Below are 20145 nucleotides of genomic sequence, written 5' to 3' on the forward strand. Positions count from 1 at the left end.
ACATACATACAGTGTATGTCAAGACATTGTTAATATCTAACCTATCATATAATCCTACAGCTATAGTCTTAAAGCCTATACCTACAAGTACATCTAGGCTTAGCCTACATCCTATACTCCTTTCGACCTATAGTTAGTACGAAGGATATTTCATTCATTTATATAGGGCCCTAGCTGCAATGCTCACCAAGTAGATTGCACTTTTATTATATTAAGAAATGTGAAAATACCTCATCAAATGTGTACAAGTTGAAATTGTGAATATCAAGGCAATAATATCATATAATTTTCTAACAAATTTCATAGTTGATTTAAGTCATAAAAAAACGTTAATTTCAACAATTGTCTTTTTCACAAATAGAATTTGAATAGCTTATGAATATTCATGAGCAAAAGAACCAGTGGAAACCAATAGAAACAAACTGGAATCAACTGGTATCAGAGTTACTGGGTTTAAATCTGGAATGAAGTGGCAAGCAAGTCCAGTCAGGTACATGGGTTTCAAATTGTATCAACTAACTGTTTGCACACAAACCGACACACACACACGCAAACACACACAAATTGGTCAAAATACAGTCTGTCAGTTAAATTGTCAACTGATCTAAATTGGTTCCAGCTGAATTTAGTTGAAATCATTAAGAGTCCAAGTTCAACCATGTCAAATGTTTTGTTTTATGTTATTTTGTTTACTTTTTAATTTGATGTTTTAACTAAGCTGTGTTTACTTTTAAATTCAGTTTGATGAACTGATCGAATTCAAAAAGTAGACTTCAGCTGGTGTCAACTGGTGCCAGGTATAAGACTCAAACTGGTATCAACTGGTAAACAATGAGACTTTAACTGGTATCAACTGGTACCAGTAAGACTTCAACAGGTATCGACTTGTACCAGTAGATTGCAATTGGTATCAAGTGGTACCGTGGTACACATTGAGACTTGAACTGGTATCAACTTGGGACTTCAACTGGTATCAACTTATAGACCAGTAGACTTCATTATTGGTATCAACTGGTACAGAGTAATACCTGGACTGGTATGAACTGCAGTAAGACTTCAACTGGCAGGAACTAAATATTACCTACGATACTTGAACTGGTATCAACTGGCCACCAGTAGACTTTTGCTGGTTTCAACAGTTACTAGTAAGCAGTGCAACTCAACTGGTATAAACTGGCACCAGTATGATTAAACTGGTATCAACTGGTGCCATGCAGTACGAATTCAACTGGTATCAACTGTTTCAGAATTAGAATTGCTTATTTTGTTGCTGGAAAGTTGGAATTGCCTTCTGGTTTCAAGTTGATACCAGTTGAAACCAGTTAAGACCTTAAAACCAGTAAAGACCAGTTAAAAGTGCTTACTGGTTTCTACTGGTTTCTACTGGATTTTTGACCTGGGTTTGAACGATGGTAATTAAATGGTACGATGATGATGGCATAAAATGAACGTTTACTTGTACATCGATTCAGAACTATAGTCAATCAGCTGCGATAAAAGCAACTCTACGAAAAAAAAGCATTGATTTGATTATATCCATTTTGTATAGTCTCTTCCCATCTCCCTGCTCCCATCCTGTATTTCAAAAATTCGTCGTTGTGCTGGCGCCTATCACTCTCTATTAGCCTCGTGATGATAACGGCATTCTCCCTCTCTCTCCCTCTATCCCCCCCCCGAAACTGGGTTGTGTGAGAGTTCGTTTTCATTCTACTATACGTGCGGCTTGACTTCCTAAGCGTTCGACTATAATAACGTTGCTCTGATATGTGCACTGGAAGTGACGGAAACAAAAACTACAATAAGGAAGCCATTTCATTGTCGGGTTTGCAGTGCACAGTCTGCATTTAGACCAATCGAGGTGCTGTCGAAACTATGGTTGCATTTGATCTACAGAAATTCTTTAGATTTGCGCTCTGTCTCGGCCTGGGGCAGCACCAAGATGGGTGCGCAAGAAATGACACGTCTCTGAAGTTGTCGAAGACGTTCAGTTCTGACAATTTCGCTGAAGGGTTTGAAAACGCCTGGATTGCTGGCAGTCCAGAGAACGGGAACGGGAATGGGAAAGCACATGGCCGGTGAGTGTATAGACTCTATATCAACTCATCAGTTTCATTATTACGTCAACCCTGAAACTATGAGTACAGGCGAGCCTGCATCATACTAGCCTTTTGTCAAGGCCCTCTCGCTGTAATGGGCGAGCGAAGCGAGCCCAGCCGAGCGCGCCAGCGCGAGGGCCTTTTGAGATCTGCTTCACACATTATTATTCATGACACGTGAACCCTTCTGAATACTCATTTTAATGGCTTCCGGTCAACCAATGGAATGGCGCGCTCCCCGCATCCTCAGCCTTGGTGGTCATGCTTGTTCGCATGCATCACTGACCACCCGAAGAGGTCTGCCACGGAACTCTACACACTCTGTATGTAGAGTTCTGTGAGAGTGTGTAGAGTTCTGTGAGGTCTGCGGCAGCGGCGTGCATTCGCTCTATTCAAATCGGGTTCGAGCAGACAGACACGCTGATTGGACCCCGACTTTTGCTCCCGAAATCGGGGAGCAAAAGTCGGTAATTCAAAGGGCTAACAAAAGAATGCGAAGCAGATCTCAAAAGGCCCTCGCGCAACCCCACTCAGCTGGGCTCTCTTCACCATATAGCGAGAGGGCCTTGACAAAAGGCTAGCATCATACACGCTAATCAAACTAATAACTTTTAATTCTTGAACTGACAAAATTCCACTTTCCAATGTTTATATTGGATTCCATGGGGAGCACGGAGAAAATCCCCGTTATATCTTCGATTTTATTTGCTCTGATTTTGTGTTCTATAACCCAAAGGTGTTTTTCTTTCTGTCTGCATGTCCCCCTCTTAATCCTACCAATGTCACTTTACAGATGTTCACATCGATGAAAAAAAAAAAACATTGATCGATGGCATATCTATATTATATTATGGTATTAGTTCACTATATATTATGAGAATAACGTCACGGTGTAGCTCTTTCTCCATCGGCATTTTGTTTTCATCACCACCAATACCAAACCAATGTTATGTTTGATCATGGGGCTCCATAATTGTATGTATATAGACCGATTACTGAACAGGATTTTACTAATAAGGGATATAATACAATTGAATTACGCATGTATAGCAACAGTACAATACAACGATATACATGTGTAACAACTCTTCCTCCCCATTCGCTAGCTATTTCTTCAACTCTAACCCCTTGTTCCAATCACCATCTCATAGTATTCTCCCTTGTACATGCAAATAAAATGTGAAATCACTGTTGCTTACGTCTGTTATATGCATTCATAGGCACGTCATTTGCTGATGGTCATCATCAGCATGTCATGCATGTTGAATACAAATGTAGGAGTTTATGGTCTTCTCATTTTCAGCTGAAATGTTCTGTAGATGTTAATTGATCACAATTAATATACAAGTTATCACGATTACAACCGTCGATAATGGAAATTTAGATGAGACGGTAGCAGGTCATCACTGCACAATAGACTGTTTCTACAAAGTATTACAATTCATGGATGTTTCTTTTCCTATCTGACTATATACAGCTTGCTAGCAAAGCATTCCATTCACCTACTCCTTCCCACTAAGTTCCATAGGCAGGAATTCACTTAGTTGTTGCTAGGTAGGGCAAGCATCTGGCAAGCTATGTGGTTGTTAAGAGCAACTTTTGTGAACAAAGCACGCATAAGATCTGAATACATTACAGAACCGGTCTGTTTTCCCAATACCTTTTTCATTAGCTATTCTTAAAACGTCTATAACTTACAATTTTGTTTTGTTTTGTTTGGGCTTTTGATGGCGATTTTTTTTTTTACTTTATTAGTAATATTAAGAGTTTCAACCCCTCCTTTATCAAAGTCACTAAGTTATCGAAAAGCCACATGGTTTGATTGGATGTAACTATTCGTGTGTGTGTGTTTGTGTGTATTTTATACCCTAAAATGTAGAGAGGAAAGTTTATGAAATATACTGTATGTGGGCTTGTCAATGGAATATTTTTAGGGCAATATATGGCTTCATTATATACGTCATCTCATTTGCATGTGTGATTGATATTAGTGTATTTTTTAAAAACAAGTGAAACCCTGAACTAATCCAAGTCTCGAAGAGCCAAGAACATGCAAAGTGTATACACTATTTTTCTCTCTTATTCCTCGAGCTGGCGAGTAGGTCTTCAAATTATTGGATGTGATAAAAAAAAAAAAAACAGGATAGATGATGTCGGTGTTCTTTTTTTCTTCTTTTTTTTTTTTGGTGTTGTCGGTGAGATTATTACTTTCGAAAAATAAATCATCGTTAGCTCATGAATGGCTCTTTGAAAGCATAAAAAGAGTACTGTCGGAGGCGTATAAACTAGTAAGTTCTATGCATTTCTTTTCACCAAAACCACATCATTAAAACAGTTGAGCGAAATGGAAAGATGATTATCATCGTGATAATGTTGTCCTTCATGAATACTTTTATCGTATCTAAACTATAGTGTTTCGAGGCATGAAGTGTTCCTGGTTTGATTGTTTATTCTCAACAAGCAGATTCGATGGAGACATGTAGGGAACTGTAAGATATGATTGTATATATCTTGAAAGAGGAAGTAAATCTCTTCATAAACGTAACGGGATAAAAGCCATGTTTACTGTTATAACATACGAGTCATTATAAAAACATTGTGTGGCCCCCCTTTAATTCACTTTACCACATTCTCAGGCCACAATAATTTCAAGCATCATGTGGCGTATGATGTGCAGCCTGCTACACTTCTCCTTTATGCATATTCCTGGTAATTGAAATCGATTAGTCGTCGTTGATAACAAAATGTCAGATGTGTTTACTGTGTATTCGTATATGCTGTTGTCAGTAATGTTGAAAAAAATATTAGTGGTGTCATTACATTTGTATTGAAATGTTGAAAAAAAAATGCAGACATAAAACATGCCAAACCAAAAAAGGGGACACTCCTTTTCGCTTCATGCTTCCATGTTGGTTGTTGTTGTTGTTGTTGTTGTTGTTGTTGTTTTATCAATAACATGCATAGAGACGGCATCATAGTAGGCACCATCAGGACAACATTGTATTGGACTGACACTCCATGTTCCCAATACCCACCTTAAAATGTATGGGGATAGAGCCTTCTCTTCTGTTGCGCCACGTCTGTGGAACTCTCTACCAGCAGTGACCAGTTCAGCTTCGAAATTGCAACAGCCTCAATACCTTCAAGTCTGAACTGAAGACTTATCTTTTCCAGCAACTTTGTGAATGATGTGTGACACTTTGTGGGAGCTGGGTGCCTTTGAATGTTTCTAAAGATAAATGGCGCTATATAAATGCTGTTTCATCATCATCATCATAGAATTTTTAGCATTATTAGGCTACTACCTCCTTCGACTTTATCGACTGTGATGTATCTTTGTATAAATAATCATGTTCCCTTTTCTTGATATTGCTCCTTTTTGTCACTCTATAGCCAGTTCAGTGCTGTCTTGGAGGGATATGAAGCACCATTTCGGGTCTCTATCAATACGGAAAACGTTTTACATCGGGTTGATCGTCGCTTTTTGTCCACTGGCGTCGGTACTGGCAGATTAACATGCGATGTTAAGAACATTTTTCCGTTCAAGTAAGTGAAAAGAAAAAAAGACCACAACTTCTGCATCAGACCTGGTAAGAAGGTGCAGTATCGTGTCAGCAATTGTCAGCAAGCTTCTCACAATCCCCCCACTATATTATATTATATTATATTATATTATATTATATTATATTATATTATATTATGTTATATTATATCATATCATATTGATTATCATATAGAGTCAAGTCCTTTAAATCTGATGAACAACCTGATGAAAGTGAAATGTTGTCGGTTACATGACAAACTTCAAGATCTGTCAAAGTTTCCTAAGCGTCATTCGTGCATAGCATTTTGAGATTTTTTGCGCCCCACTGATGATTTTTGTTAATTTCTCTTTATATTACAATGTCTCCTTTGATGCCATGTTATGCATACGACAGACGGCTCCGAACACTCAAGTTTGTTTTTCTAAATGTCATTATCATGTCTAGAATTTTGTGTCGTAATGGAGTATTTCAGACATTGAAATAAGACCTTGCAATACATGTATCGGTATGCCAGGTATGGATAGTAAATATTTTGTTTCTCTCGTGTGGTATATAAAAGGTAACATTACCACTCTCAGTGATTTACAGAGCACAGTGAGGGGGACGCCCTGACAGAGAACTGTCGATAACCAGGTCGTTCTTCACGTATAGGCCCGATGGCCAGACTTGCATGCGTGTATTTTCCATGCATGACACTTCCTTTCACGGAAGTGAAGTAGAGATAGAATATATGGTGCCAGGTAAAATGTCAGCAGTAAAAAAAAGATAAAAGAAACTGCTTACACAATTTCAGAATTTATAATGATTTGGACTCGAAAAAATGATGTTTTCAAAATTCATTTAATCACAGTAAACAAAGATGATGACATTATAATATCTCCACCATAAGAATGCATAAGTGGAGGCTGAAGGAAAAAGCATGCATAGATTCTCCACAGGTGAGCTTGTTAAGCAAGCGATCTTGTAATGAAATTGCAGTGCTACATTTTCCCAAACACTATTATGTGAGCCTGGAATTCCCCTCAGCTGCAACCGCCAATTTCGAACGAATGATCAAGAAAGTAGTTGACTCGCTTGTTCATTATCATATTGTACAAGCAAGTACAAGTGGTCCCAATATTAGAAATGGTTTTGCATTCTCTACTTTCAGTGTTGTAGAATGTTTCTCTCTCCGTACAAATCGATGTAATAAGTCTTTTATTGCATTAATTTACAGATCCCCAAACACAAACCTTGAATTACTTTTGAAGTCCTAGATATCCTGATGGGGAAATTCATCTCTTACATAAAGATGTGTCGTTTAATTGGCGACTTAGATATTGATAGATGGCCATTGAAAACTCTAACTTTTCGTAATACATGTATTTCATTATTACATTAATGTTATGATTTACAATTGATAAACCAACGAGAATAACTACAAAGTCATAATCTCTTATAAATAACATTTTTGTCCCCGCCGAACGAGTTCGAGCAGGGGACTATGAAACGGGCTCCGTACGTGTGTGTGTCCGTCCGTGCGTCCGTCCGTGCGTCCGTCCGTGCGTCCGTCCGTGTGTGCGTCCGTGTGTGATCAAAATGTTCAAAATGCTACTCCTTCGCCATTTCTAACCCGATTTTGATTCTGTTTGCTTTATATGATAGCACTACATGGGAGCTTTGAAACTTCTACACAGAATTTCAATTGTGACCTTTGACCTTGACCTTTGACCTATATTGTACATTTTGCTTCAAAATGCTACTCCTTCGCCATTTCTTACCCGATTTTGATTCCGTTTGCTTTATATGATGGCACTAGGTGAGGGCTTCAAAATTTGTACACAGAATTTCGACCTGTGACTTCTTTGACCTTTGACCTTGATTTTTGACCTATATTGTACATTTTGCTTCAAAATGCTACTCCTTCGCCATTTGTAACCCGATTTCAATTCCGTTTGCTTTAAGTGATGGCACTAGGTGAGGGCTTCAAAACTTCTACACAGAACTTTGACCTTTGACTTCTTTGACCTTTGACCTTGATTTTTGACCTATATTGTACATTGCCTACAAAATGCTACTCCTTCGCCATTTCTAACCCGATTTTGATTCCGTTTGCTTTATATGATGGCACTAGGTGAGGGCTTCAAAACTTCTACACAGAATTTTGACCTTTGACTTCTTTGACCTTTGACCTTGATTTTTGACCTATATTGTACATTTTGCTACAAAATGCTACTCCTTTGCCATTTGTAACCCGATTTCAATTCCGTTTGCTTTATGTGATGGCACTAGGTGAGGGCTTCAAAACTTCTACATAGAATTTTGACCTTTGACTTCTTTGACCTTTGACCTTCATCTTTTTACCTATATTGTACATTTTGCTACTAAATGCTACTTCCGGCGGGGACATATATTACGCACCGCGTAATTTCTACTTTTCCTTGTTACAGCGAGATACATTACAGTCAGGTATTTTTTTAATGCTAACATATCTGATCACATTCCTATATTCCTATATAATCCTTGTCAATATGATTTTTAAAAGATCACAACTTATAAAACTTGCTATTGACATTGCCTTTACCAAACAAACAAACAAAAATAAATAAACAAATAAACAAACCACTTTCCAAACCAATTTTTTTTCGATGACATCATCTCTAAATCACTGCTAAATACAGCATTCCCATACAGGTGATATTATAAACAAAAGACTCTGGAATGGACATCCCTAGACTGAGCATAACTTGCATAAATCCATATACATTGTACGATGCCGTTTGTTAATCACTAAAAAAAAAAAAAAAACATGCATGGAAACATGCAAGTTATGATCATTTATACTTTGAGTTGCATTCCAATGTAACTTGTAATCATGGTAGTACTTTATCAGCGATTACATATGATGTCCCCCCCCCCCCCCCCCCGGCAGAATCTTGGTTTGAAAGGTTTCTACGGGTTTATATCCTAATAATCTGCGTAGAAAAATCAAAGCAAAACAAAAACACAGTATGATGAAATATATGGCACGTATTTATCTAGATATTTATTTTGCCACAAGTGATGATCAGTTTAACATACATTTGCACTGCACATAATAGGTCCTAGAGACAAAACCGCCTCGTATCAATGAGATTCGGTTTCATGATAGCAATGACGTTGAGTGGAGGTCTGATTGTGTTATAGGAAATCAAGATCTGAACTTTGCTCTTGTTTGGATCAAAACAAATTAATTTGTTTCAAGTGTCAAGTGTTGTATGAGTGTAGGATTCGAGAAACATTGTATGACATGCACTTCTATGGTGCTGACTCGCATTGCCATTGCATTATGTTTCAATATAAAGCTGTCAACAGGCATAGAAAAAACAAGATAACTATATCGAGTTCAATTTCAATTTCAATTTATCTATTTCATACTTCTCATTTATGAATATTACATCAGAAATAGTAATACAAGTTCTTTCACCTTGTAAAAAAAATGTGCAAAAAACAAACAATACATGGTAATAACACATCAATTGTAATGATAACTGGTCAAAATCGACATGGAGTTGAACAAAGAGAAGTATGGCGGGACCTATACATATAAGCAAGCTTGTTTGGGGCTGTAAGCCCCGAGTAATCAGTGTTTGTGAAAAAGAATCGGAGAAAGGATAGAAGAAGATAAGACCAGGCGATTTAATGGTACCAAATAAGAGAAGCGGGCTATGCCTATGTGATTAAAAAAAAAAAAGAACTATACTAAAATGTGAACCATTATTGTGACCGAGCTATCATTCGTTTCCGGAGTAGAACATGATTTGCATGTAGAGCCTACTTTGATATACGCTTCATTAGTTGAGAATATTAAAACAAATGACACCCGTCTATGCACTGTTAGGACTTTCTTTCAGTTTAAATCATGTTACATTACCTTTATTGTCTTCATTTCATGACTCCTGTATTCATGGTATCGTATAGCTCAACGTCCGTGAGAACATTGGCCCGTGGGTTGTCTCCTGCCGTATTTCGCGTCGGGGGTAAACACGCAGATGAGACGGTTTTCTCTCCAGAGCAGACCTGTAGCAACATCAGCGTGGGAGCGTCTGATATCTTTAACAGTAAAGTGCTGACCGGTATGGAGCAACTATAAAATAGATAAACTGTACAAGTTTTGAACAGTCTTGTTTCAAGTGTAGTCAAGACGCTGCATACATGCTATTGTGTCAGTAGAATGAAATGATGAATCCTTGAAAGACGGTTTCTTTTTCTTTACGCTGTGCTGACAATAATGGTGTATATAGATTTGCGTTTTGTTCTGCTTGAGTATGAAGTAAACTTGACTTAAATTTAAATTCATGTAGTCGAAATTAAGAATAAGAAAACGTCCCGATTAGATATTTTCTCTTTTTTTTGCGTATATGTGATCATGGTTATTCGATCGAGATCAACGGTTATAACTGATCAATGGGAATCAGTGGGAATGCTGGGGATGATTGTTCCAGTCCTTATGGGATTCATTTAAGACTACATTATGACTGTATCCATTGTTGTGTGAAAATTATTTGCTTCAGAATGGTCTCATATTCAAGTAATGTGCATTTCAATGTTTCCAGGTTGGCACACCTGCTACAGTGACGAGGCGATCGTTAACGGGCGGCCCTTTAACGATCGCCTCGTCACTGTACAGGTTCGTTGATTCAAGGGGATAGTATACCTCTAATAATTATAGCAAACCAAACCCACACTGTATAGGATTACATCAGGCAATGTACACATGGGATTAATGATGTCTTATGTTTTAAATGTCATTCATTTCAGGTTACTCAGATCGATGTAAAAGCACGTGGTACATGGATTTGTTTGTATCTAATGCTAAAAATCTCTGTTGATTGACGTTGCCAAATGTTCAAATTCTAATAAAGACATTGTCCACCGGTCGTAGATAAAACATCTACAACACTTTGATTTATCAGGTCTCTTGATCAGCTTGATTATAAGGCAGCATAAACTGCTTTATAGGGCATATCTGTCATGTTGTCAACTTCATGAAATTTCAACAGCTACGGCATGGAAAGACCTGCATACCTTCGCCACTTCCACTGGTTTAGACGTATCGTATGCTCTCAATCTGTGTCTTCGCAACGGCAGCGTTTGGAACTCCACCAACGCTAGACAGCTCCTGCAGCACAATTCAAAACTTGGATATGAAGTCATTTGGCAACTTGGGAATGGTAAGCAAGCGACTCGTGCTCGAGATCGCAGCTTTCATCTACAGTCTATATACTTTCCTGAGTGCTGTCTGTTTCGATTGACCTACACTTTTTACGCTTCCCTTTATTGCTCTGGTGTTTTGTGAGATTCTTCTTACGTGGTAATTATTTAGACATGAATTGATGCAAGATTTTGATGGAGAGTACATCGCTGACATGATCTATCAATATAACCATAATGCCTGCAATACATAGCATCGACATGTTATTCTCTCTCAAAATCTCGGATCGGTATTGTGTTTCATAAGCTATGGGGCAAAGCATCGCAGTATACTATAAAAACCGTAATGATAAGAGAGAACTGTTGGGCGGCAAGCTCTGCGACTCCCGGTGTGACCCTACTAGGAAATCTAGTTTTTATCTCGTCATTTCTTTTGAAAAAAAAATTCAAGAAAAATTCGTTGGAAGATTTACAACTTCTTCTTCTTCTTGATCTTTGTTGTCGTTGTTGTTTGTTCTTTGCAGTGTTTCAAATTAAATTACATTCTCGTATACGTTCCGGCAAATATGCACAACACGCTTAGCAAACCTCTTTGTAGATATACGTATTATATACACAAATTGAATAGTAGTAGTAGTGGTGGGGGTGGTAGTAGTAGTAGTAGAAGTAATTTTAGTTGTAGTAGTAGTAGTAGTAGTAGTGATTATAATGATAATAGCAACAATAATGATGATAAAAATAATAATAATAATAATAATAATAATAATAATAATAATAATAATAATAATAATTATTATTATTATTATTATTATTATTATTATTATTATTATTATTATTATTATTATTATTATAATGTTTCGCAAATTACTTTGTCTCCGAGTAATGACATTGTTTTCGCAGTTACAACTAAATTCTTATGAAAAAAAAAAGAATATAGGCATGTGTATCATACGCTTGTGTCTGTTGGACGCTAACTTGATCTTTCTGTCTGTCTATGCTCATTTGGTGCTATACAATGCTAAAGAGCCACTCCTGTTCCGGAAGAACTACAACATATCCCTGACGGCCAGACAGATTTCACAGGACTTCCTAACCCTGCGCGGACTGCTATCCCAGCGTCAGTACAGAGACGCCGGGCTGCTGGTCGGTCCGGACCTCGAAAAGCTCCATCTGCACTCTCGTTTGAGCGATGATGTCGCGGCACAGGCATCCAAAAATGTAACAGCCTATTACGAAAGGTAAATGATAATAATAATGATAATACTAATAATAATAATAATAATAATAATAATGATAATAATAATAATGATAATGACAATAATGATAATAATAATAATAATAATAATAATAATAATGATAATAATGAACAATATAGCATGCGTCAAACTATTGTTTGTTTGATTTTATACAGAGGATGTAAGACATAATTATTATTAGAAGTACATTGTGCAATGTTTTAGAAACTTTGTGCTACAATATAGATAGACCTATCATCATCATGATAGTTATATTCAGTATGTGTGTGTGTGCGTGTGTGTGTGTGTCTGTGTGTGTGTTTGCTTCGCGAACATTATTTATTGAGGCCATAAGTCCACGTCTGATGCAGGCTCGTAGGCGACTGGAGCGTCCGATGCGGGACAGGCAGTCATGGTTGCAGCGGTTGCAGGGGAAAACTGGTTGGTTAAAGTTGGGTGTTGTGTTTTCCCTCCTTTGTCCTTTTCCAGTGAGGTGCATGGGCTCTGTGATATGTTTAACAGCAATGAATTATCATCTGAGCTTCAGTGGTTTCTCTGTATCTCGCAATAAGTTATAAGCTCAATCCACATTCTCCACCAGTACTATATACCATCCCTTAAAACGGTGTGTAATCTGTGTTGCGCGTATAAGGAAACACAAGAGTTGAATTTGTCGCATTAGAATTTCTTTTCGTTGAATTTCCTTTATTATTGATTTTTCACATAATAAAACATGCATATGTAAAAATATGACAATAGTATGACAAGTATAACATGACAATGTGATAAAACAAACAAACAACCAAAGTTATCAAGTGAAGGGGTTAATGAGGAGGCAATGGGCCTTATTTAAAACTAATCCCGGGAAAGTAAATACAGCGTTTTGTCTCCTCTTTCTATAAACTATAACTGACAAAAAAAGTAGGCACACGCACGCACACACACACACATACATACACAAACAAAACATACACAAGCACAGTAACAATTTCGCATGAACCATATAGCTTTTTGACGCTGGACTAATTCTGGTGACTGTACAAGTACCCCAACGCTATCCATAGATAGACGTCCAATCATTGCGATATTATAGCAATCGAGCCAAAAAGTTTCAGTTTGGACTTTGACCGTCAGACATGTATCACTTTTTTTATAATGTATTTTTATTCACTTCAATTCTTTGCTGACCTAGTTATGACCTCTATACACAAAGATGGATTTCTGTCACTGGCGGAAAACCAAGTGGATTCCGATTCGGCTTGAGTACTCATTCTGATTCCTTTCCAATACACGCGCGGATCGTTGCCGTGAGCGATTAGCTTGATGCCATAGAAACATGCATTTAACACTAATCCTTATTCCTGCAACCATGGAGCTACTAACAGAGATCTGTTAGTAGCTCCATGCTGCAACTACAGGCCTACAAAAATAAGAACCTTGATCGTGAAGGGAGAAAAGCATAAATTGGTTTTCACTTCGGTAGAAAAGAAGAGAAAAATCATTGATAGACACAAGACAATCACTACTGCACTATAGGCCTTATTCATAATCATGATTACATAAAAATAAGTATGTATGTATGTAGGCCTATATATATATACTCCTAGATGGGTCATTTGGAAGACATTTCCATTTGTTTTATATGCAAATTTATTATTACATGTTCAATGGCAGTTTACGCAATGGAGACACGAAAATTGTCTCCTTAATGACCAGTTGTCTCCCTAATGAAGACACTTCCCCCCCAATATGTCTCCCTAAGGTGCCAACTAGGGATATATATATATATATATATATATATATATATATATATATATATATATATATATATATATATATATATATATATATATACGAACATACACACACACACACACACACACACACACACACACACACACACACAAAATAATTTGTATTGCCAGTACAAAATGAGTTTAATGATATTATGTACCTGCCGAGTTCAGGCAAGGAGTATTGTGGAAAAAATAGAAGGACAAAGCAAAGAAAAGGAGAAAAATACCCAAATTTGTAGATTTACAAGATGAAACAAAGATGATTACCAATTCCATTGGAAAACAGATTTCTGAGGCGTGCGGGCTCTGCCATCAACGCTACAACTGTCCATTTCTACAATATACATCATGACAACACCACGAGTGTTTCCGACTTCCTCGATCCCGATATCCTCGATCGCACCAGGATTGAGTTATCGAAATATCGGGATGCTGTCCACGAGGCCATGCCGGAAGCGCCGTTGGATCGCTGGCTGGGTGAAACGTCGTCCGTCACTTCGGGAGGCTTACGAAACGCGTCTTCAAGATTCGTAGCAGGATTTCTGTAAGTCGGTAAAGGACACAAGTGTTGTTGTTTTGTTGCCTAGAGCTTTAATTACTTGCACATAGAATGCCATAGTATTATTCGCTTGTAAATGATAATTACCTGAGCAGGAAATCTAAAGATTTATGAATCGTGTGTGTGTGTGTATTTCTGTTTCATTTGATTGCTCTATCGAATTGTGTGGCCCTGAAAGTTATTGTGCAATAGCTGAAGTGATGCAACACATTGGTACTATACACGACGTCTTCGCCATTTTCTTTTCATTTTCGCATCCACTGAACGCGGGTGACCCTGACGAGTTTTACAACAGACTTCTGAACAATCTTGGACTAGCGGCAAAAATGAACATCGGCATCTTCACATACTGGAACATTTTTGGCAATTTCTACTCCTTGATAACTATGGACGAGCGTCCAGCTGCGGTAAGTATGAATACAGAAGCAAATAATGATCAAGGAAGACTTTCTTTGAACGTTTGCAATAATAAAAGTTATTTTGCTCTATATGCAGTTCAGTGAATATCTAATCATTAAAGGGGATGGCTAGTAACTGATCACTGGGAATCGGTGGAAATGCTGGGGGATGATTGCTCCAATCCTTGTGGGATTCATTTAAGAGTACATTATACATCTATCAGAATGGTCTCATATTCAAGTAATGTGCAGGTTAATGTTTCCAGGTTAAGGCATGCCTGTACAGTGACGGGGCGATCGTTAACATTAAACTGCACACTACCTGTTGAATATGAGACCATTCTGAAGCAAATAATTTTCACACAACAATAGATAAATAATGTACTCTTACATGAATCCCACAAGGATCGGTCATTTAAACAATCTGAAGCATCGGTTTTTGTTTTTTCTTTCAACCGGATAAAGCTATCAATCTATATGGGTATTTTTGTTGTCACGATCTTGTCGAAAAGTCATCAGTTTTATCATCTTTAGTGTTGTTTTTGTTTTTACTTCCTCTTCTTTTTTTTCCCCAAGAGAGTGAAGAATTGAATATTGACCTTATAATCAATGCACATTTTTTCTTGACCGGTAGTGATTAATGTAACGCATGTAGGCCTATCTTTTTATATCTTTGAGCACAGTTGTACTGGGTATGTCTGTTACACAAACGCCTCGTTGGACAGAAGGTGCTCTCATTGGCTCTCGACACCGATGCGGACGTGAAGGGAGCATCCGATCGGCAGCGCTACGTGCGCGTTTTTGCACACTGCACGTCAGATGCGTAAGAATGAGCGAATGATTAATGTCTCTTCCGGTTTGCTTTACCTATAGTCTTTAACCCAAGATGTTCCACTATTACACGATACGTGTTTTTGATTATATGGAGAGAGATTAAAACACCGATAGTGCTTTCCACTCATGATGAGAAACAGTTTATCACATCTCCAGTTATCACCAGTTTATCACCAGTTTTTCATATCTCTCCCTATTCAGTGCATTTTTCTTTCTTTAATAGATAACATTGCATACACTGCACACATGTATTTTGGGTCATCGTATTTGGTCAAAGAAAGCATCTTTGAACCTGTATCATGCTTAAAGGGATCGTATAGTTTTGGTTGAGACCTAATTTCAGGTTTCTAACATTTTTTGGTGAGATAATGAGAAACCTCTTTTAAAATATGAAAGAGCATGTAATTCCATGAGGAATTCAACGTTTATTTGATGAAAATTGATTTTGAAATGGCGGAGATATCCAAAACAGAGCTATTCTAATAAAGTTTGGGACCCACCTTTTATCATGATCGCTTTGTTTTATTTTGTTTTTGGATGTTTCAGTCATTCCAAACCCGATTTTCATCAAATAAACTTTGAATTCCTCTTAAAATAGTATGATCTGTACTATTTTCATAAGTGTTTTCTTGGTATCTCGCAAAAAGTTAAAAGCCCAATTCTCATCTCCACCAATACTGTACCATCCCTTTAAGGACACCTGATAAAATGATTTTTTTTTAAATCTTTTGCGATTAGTTACGCTTATATATTATGCTCTTGAGCGTCATGACTAGTGTTAATCCCATAAGAAGAGTTTAACAGTCCCATTCTTTCCACACATAACTGTGTGCCAATATACTCTTCAATCCCGGAAGTATTTTCTTTTCTTCCTTTCTTGTTTAGCTACTGCTTGATATATGCGACTATTCTCAAGGGATTAGATGATGATGAACGTCTTCTTATACTTACTCATAAGAGTAGAAGGGGGCAACTTAAACAGCAAAAGAAAATAATATAGAGGCACCATTCGTTTGTCTGCACAGAAGTCGAGACTCATTTTGTTCGGGTAAGGTTCCTGGTACATTGTGAACTCGCTGTTGATGTATTTAGTCACGTGCATGTGCTGACGCAATCGGATCCATTTTCAGGAAATATTTGCTCTTCTCTTTCCAACTTCAGTTCGTCATATGAAGCCGGGTCGCTGACTATCATAGCTATGAACATGATGAACGATACTACAGCTGTGCTGCGACTTATGGGCGATCTTGCCCGGAAGAACGTAGACGAGTACGTCCTCACCCCGCAGGGAGGAGACCTCACAGCACAGTAAGAATAAGAGTTTTACGAAAAGACCTGGGTGTCTACTGCCGCAACCAAATAATTATGTTTATTGCACCTTTATCACTCATCTTGTCTGATTTTATTCCAATTTGAAGCCCACTTTCAGTAGGCCTACAAGGTGTGGAATTGGTGGGTGTAAATGAGTCTTGATGTACGTTTTTTGTATAGATGCTGTATAGGAGAATACATGGTTCAATAATATAGTGTATGTATACGTTAGCTCAGTCTTAAGTTGTTCTCCCACCCACTCTGCTTTTCAGTGCACCACTCTTTTCGATTGTTAGTCTTATTTTTCCTACTGTCAACTTTGCAAAGTATGCATAGCTGTTTTTGAAAGTTCATCCTATTTGTACATAATACTTAATGATCCACACTGCACGTGCATGTGGGCTTATTATGTCTAACAAATTGATAGATAGCAAGGAGCTATCGATACCTTCTTGATAAAACAATATAACTTATATAATGTATGACTCGTATTTTCTTTCATTCTATTGTTGGATGAAAATGAATGATAATTGGAGCAAACTGAATTAAATTGATTGAATTGAATTGAATTAAATTGAGTAAAAGCAGACAACCGAATGATTTTATATTTATCACTTACTTTCATTCAAGAGAGCAGTCCGGTTTCCTGGTATCAGACAAAAGGACGTCTGCGAGGTAGCGAAAGCAACGAAGAGGGCAAATCGTGAATATAAAGGATGAATTAATGTAATATTGTTATATTTACCGGTCTTTATAGCTATCAAAAATTAATAATCTACTATGCCATAGTGTGTTTTACACCAGATGGTCTCTTTGAGATGGATTATGTAAAAGATCAGCGACAATGAAACTGTGTGGGAACGGGCAATTAAGACAAGTGTTTTCTCATTTCCTTGCCTGTCATTCCTGACCAGATACGTCCAGCTCAACGGTGAAACTCTAGAAATGATAGACAACAGGACGCTGCCCAAGACCCTTCCACGCCCTCTACCAGCAGGATCTAACATAACTCTTCAGCCATTGACGTACGGTTTCTACGTCATCAGAGACGCCAGTGCTGCAGCGTGCAATGGGAAGGCGGCCGGTCTAGGTCCTTCATATGAAGTGATTTAGTGGCTGTGAAATCGTCGTTTTAACATTTTCTATGTCTAATGCGCTCGCTGACTGTTTTAGGTCAATGGATAAAATCACGAACTCTCCCGATCAATATTAGGTCCCGTGTTCGAATCCATCGGAAGCAGCGCCGTTCTCCTCATGGAAGACAACGTACTTTGTTCAAACCTTTGCTCACTCCTCTGGAGGGGACTGAAATCCGTCAGTCACATGATTTCTTGCTTTCAACAAGCATCATTTAAGAGCTTCCTCGGTGACCATTTTTTTTATGTAAAAAGGTCTCGGCCATAATGTGATTCCCGTCTGTCTTTTACCTGGTACAAAGCAGAGGTAAACTAAGTGAACAAGTGTTCAATCATAGAAGAATTATACTGTATACTGATTTTTCCAGTAACATTTCACCGTATCCTAACAATGGTTCTATCGTTTTCTTTCAACACTCGAACAACAGGTTCAGCAAACTTTGAAGAGTACAGTGTTTGGAAACCAAACGCGCAAGTATTGCTTTGATTTATGTTTTAGATCATTGCACGATGGTCTCAAAGAGACATTAAAAGATTCATAGTAACATAATAAAATAACAAAATAAGGGTTTCGACCGAAGAGAAATGATAGGCATTGATAAGTATCGGTAGCCATCACTGATGGGAGTGTATGCAACGTAAAACATGCCGTGTAGGTTGGTGTCTTCTTTTGGCTTTATTTCTTCTTGCTTTGATATGCTTAGTTACAGTCTGATGACAAATCGTAATTGTTGAAATGTTTTGCCGGGGTAAGATCCGTAATGATTTATTTTATAATGTGCGAATGATTGGGTTCATGTGGCATGATAGTATATCTGCACGAATGATATTACTTGCAATCGTTATATCAATGAGTAATGAGCATCATTATAATGAGTATCATTATATCAATGAGTAAAATGTACAATAGTATATAGAAGAATTTAAAATGAATATGTTTCATTGGTATAACAAATTGGTGCTGTTGTTGTTTTGTTCCAGTGTTCCACGTCTTACAAGCTTGGCTTTTTTAGTGGAACACTGTTTTCCATCATTGTGATTATTTACTACATGTATTTTTGTTGCCATGGCAAAGTGCATTGTTTCTTTTTTACGACATCATTCGTGTATATACTTTATATTGTATCTTTTTTTAAATCCTTTCTCAGACGAGTGTAAGAGAAATGAAAAAAAAAATGTATCACTTTGGATCATGTCAACTTTTTCTTTTCTTTTCTTTTTGATGATGGAAATAAATAAACTATTGAATTGAATTGAATTGAATCGTTGGTAAGTAAGAACTTTTCACGAGGAACACAACGATTTCAAATTAGTTACACGAAATATACAGCTATTAAATCTGGGTGTGGAGAGTTCATTGACTGTAAGCACAATGATTATGAATAGTTAGGCCTACTGTGTAGATATGACATTGCAGAAAAACAAAATCAGAGAAACTTTATAATAAGAGGTAATACAAAGCAATGATAGAGCATGGGGACGGAAGAAATCCAAACAGAATGCCTAGACAGCGCTGTACATAGTTTTCTTGACTCATTCCAACTAAAGCCCATTCCGGTGTACTTTCAACATGTCAACATTATGTTAATGTTGTCACTAATTTGATATTGTATTATATTACAGCTGTATCTCTTATTATACACGTTTATCTCCTCTATATATACAGTGTATGTACCTCGTCATATCATTAATGATACAGGGTGGTGAAGAGATATGATTTCTCGATGTCGTTATGCACAATGTGAAAACATTAAGAACTTTTCTACATAGTGAAAAAAAAAACAATTCTGAGGATATTTTGAGGCTCTATCATTCACATGGAGTGGTTCTTGTATTCATCGGTTTTAGTTGAGGGCTAAAAATGGGCTTTAATTCAGATGGTGATTTAATGTGAAGTGTGTGAGGACGACTGTGACATTGATTTTACCTCGGTCTTTAAATTGTTTTCAAGTTCTTCAAGATTTAGTGGATTTCATTTTTTCTTATACAATGACATGTAATTATTATTTGATTGCATGGCTTTACATGAAGAACGTGCTGAAATATCAACAGACAGTAAAGGA

The 20145-nt window shown here is 37.3% G+C and overlaps 1 protein-coding gene across 1 annotated transcript; it reads left to right on the forward strand.

Moving 5' to 3' along the window:
- Positions 1-1802: 1802 nt before the first annotated feature.
- On the forward strand, positions 1803-19154 carry LOC140241744 (heparanase-like). Its single transcript, XM_072321492.1, has 10 exons — positions 1803-2075; positions 5490-5642; positions 9581-9735; positions 10663-10833; positions 11838-12051; positions 14131-14388; positions 14699-14810; positions 15485-15624; positions 16797-16943; positions 17861-19154. Exons 1-10 carry the CDS (start codon positions 1873-1875, stop codon positions 18057-18059), a joined length of 1752 nt encoding a protein of 583 aa, XP_072177593.1. The 5' UTR covers positions 1803-1872; the 3' UTR covers positions 18060-19154.
- Positions 19155-20145: the final 991 nt, after the last annotated feature.

This window comes from Diadema setosum, chromosome 18 (assembly GCF_964275005.1).
Source record: "Diadema setosum chromosome 18, eeDiaSeto1, whole genome shotgun sequence".
NCBI classification, from domain to species: domain Eukaryota; kingdom Metazoa; phylum Echinodermata; class Echinoidea; order Diadematoida; family Diadematidae; genus Diadema; species Diadema setosum.

What these genes read in the sequence shown, in the direction of transcription:
- LOC140241744 (XM_072321492.1), top strand. Translation starts at nt 1,873, where the DNA reads ATGGTTGCATTTGATCTACAGAAATTCTTTAGATTTGCGCTCTGTCTC. An exon ending in AATGGGAAAGCACATGGCCG is followed by an intron (nt 2,076 to 5,489) that starts GTGAGTGTATAG and finishes GTCACTCTATAG; the next exon opens with CCAGTTCAGTGCTGTCTTGG. An exon ending in AAGAACATTTTTCCGTTCAA is followed by an intron (nt 5,643 to 9,580) that starts GTAAGTGAAAAG and finishes GGTATCGTATAG; the next exon opens with CTCAACGTCCGTGAGAACAT.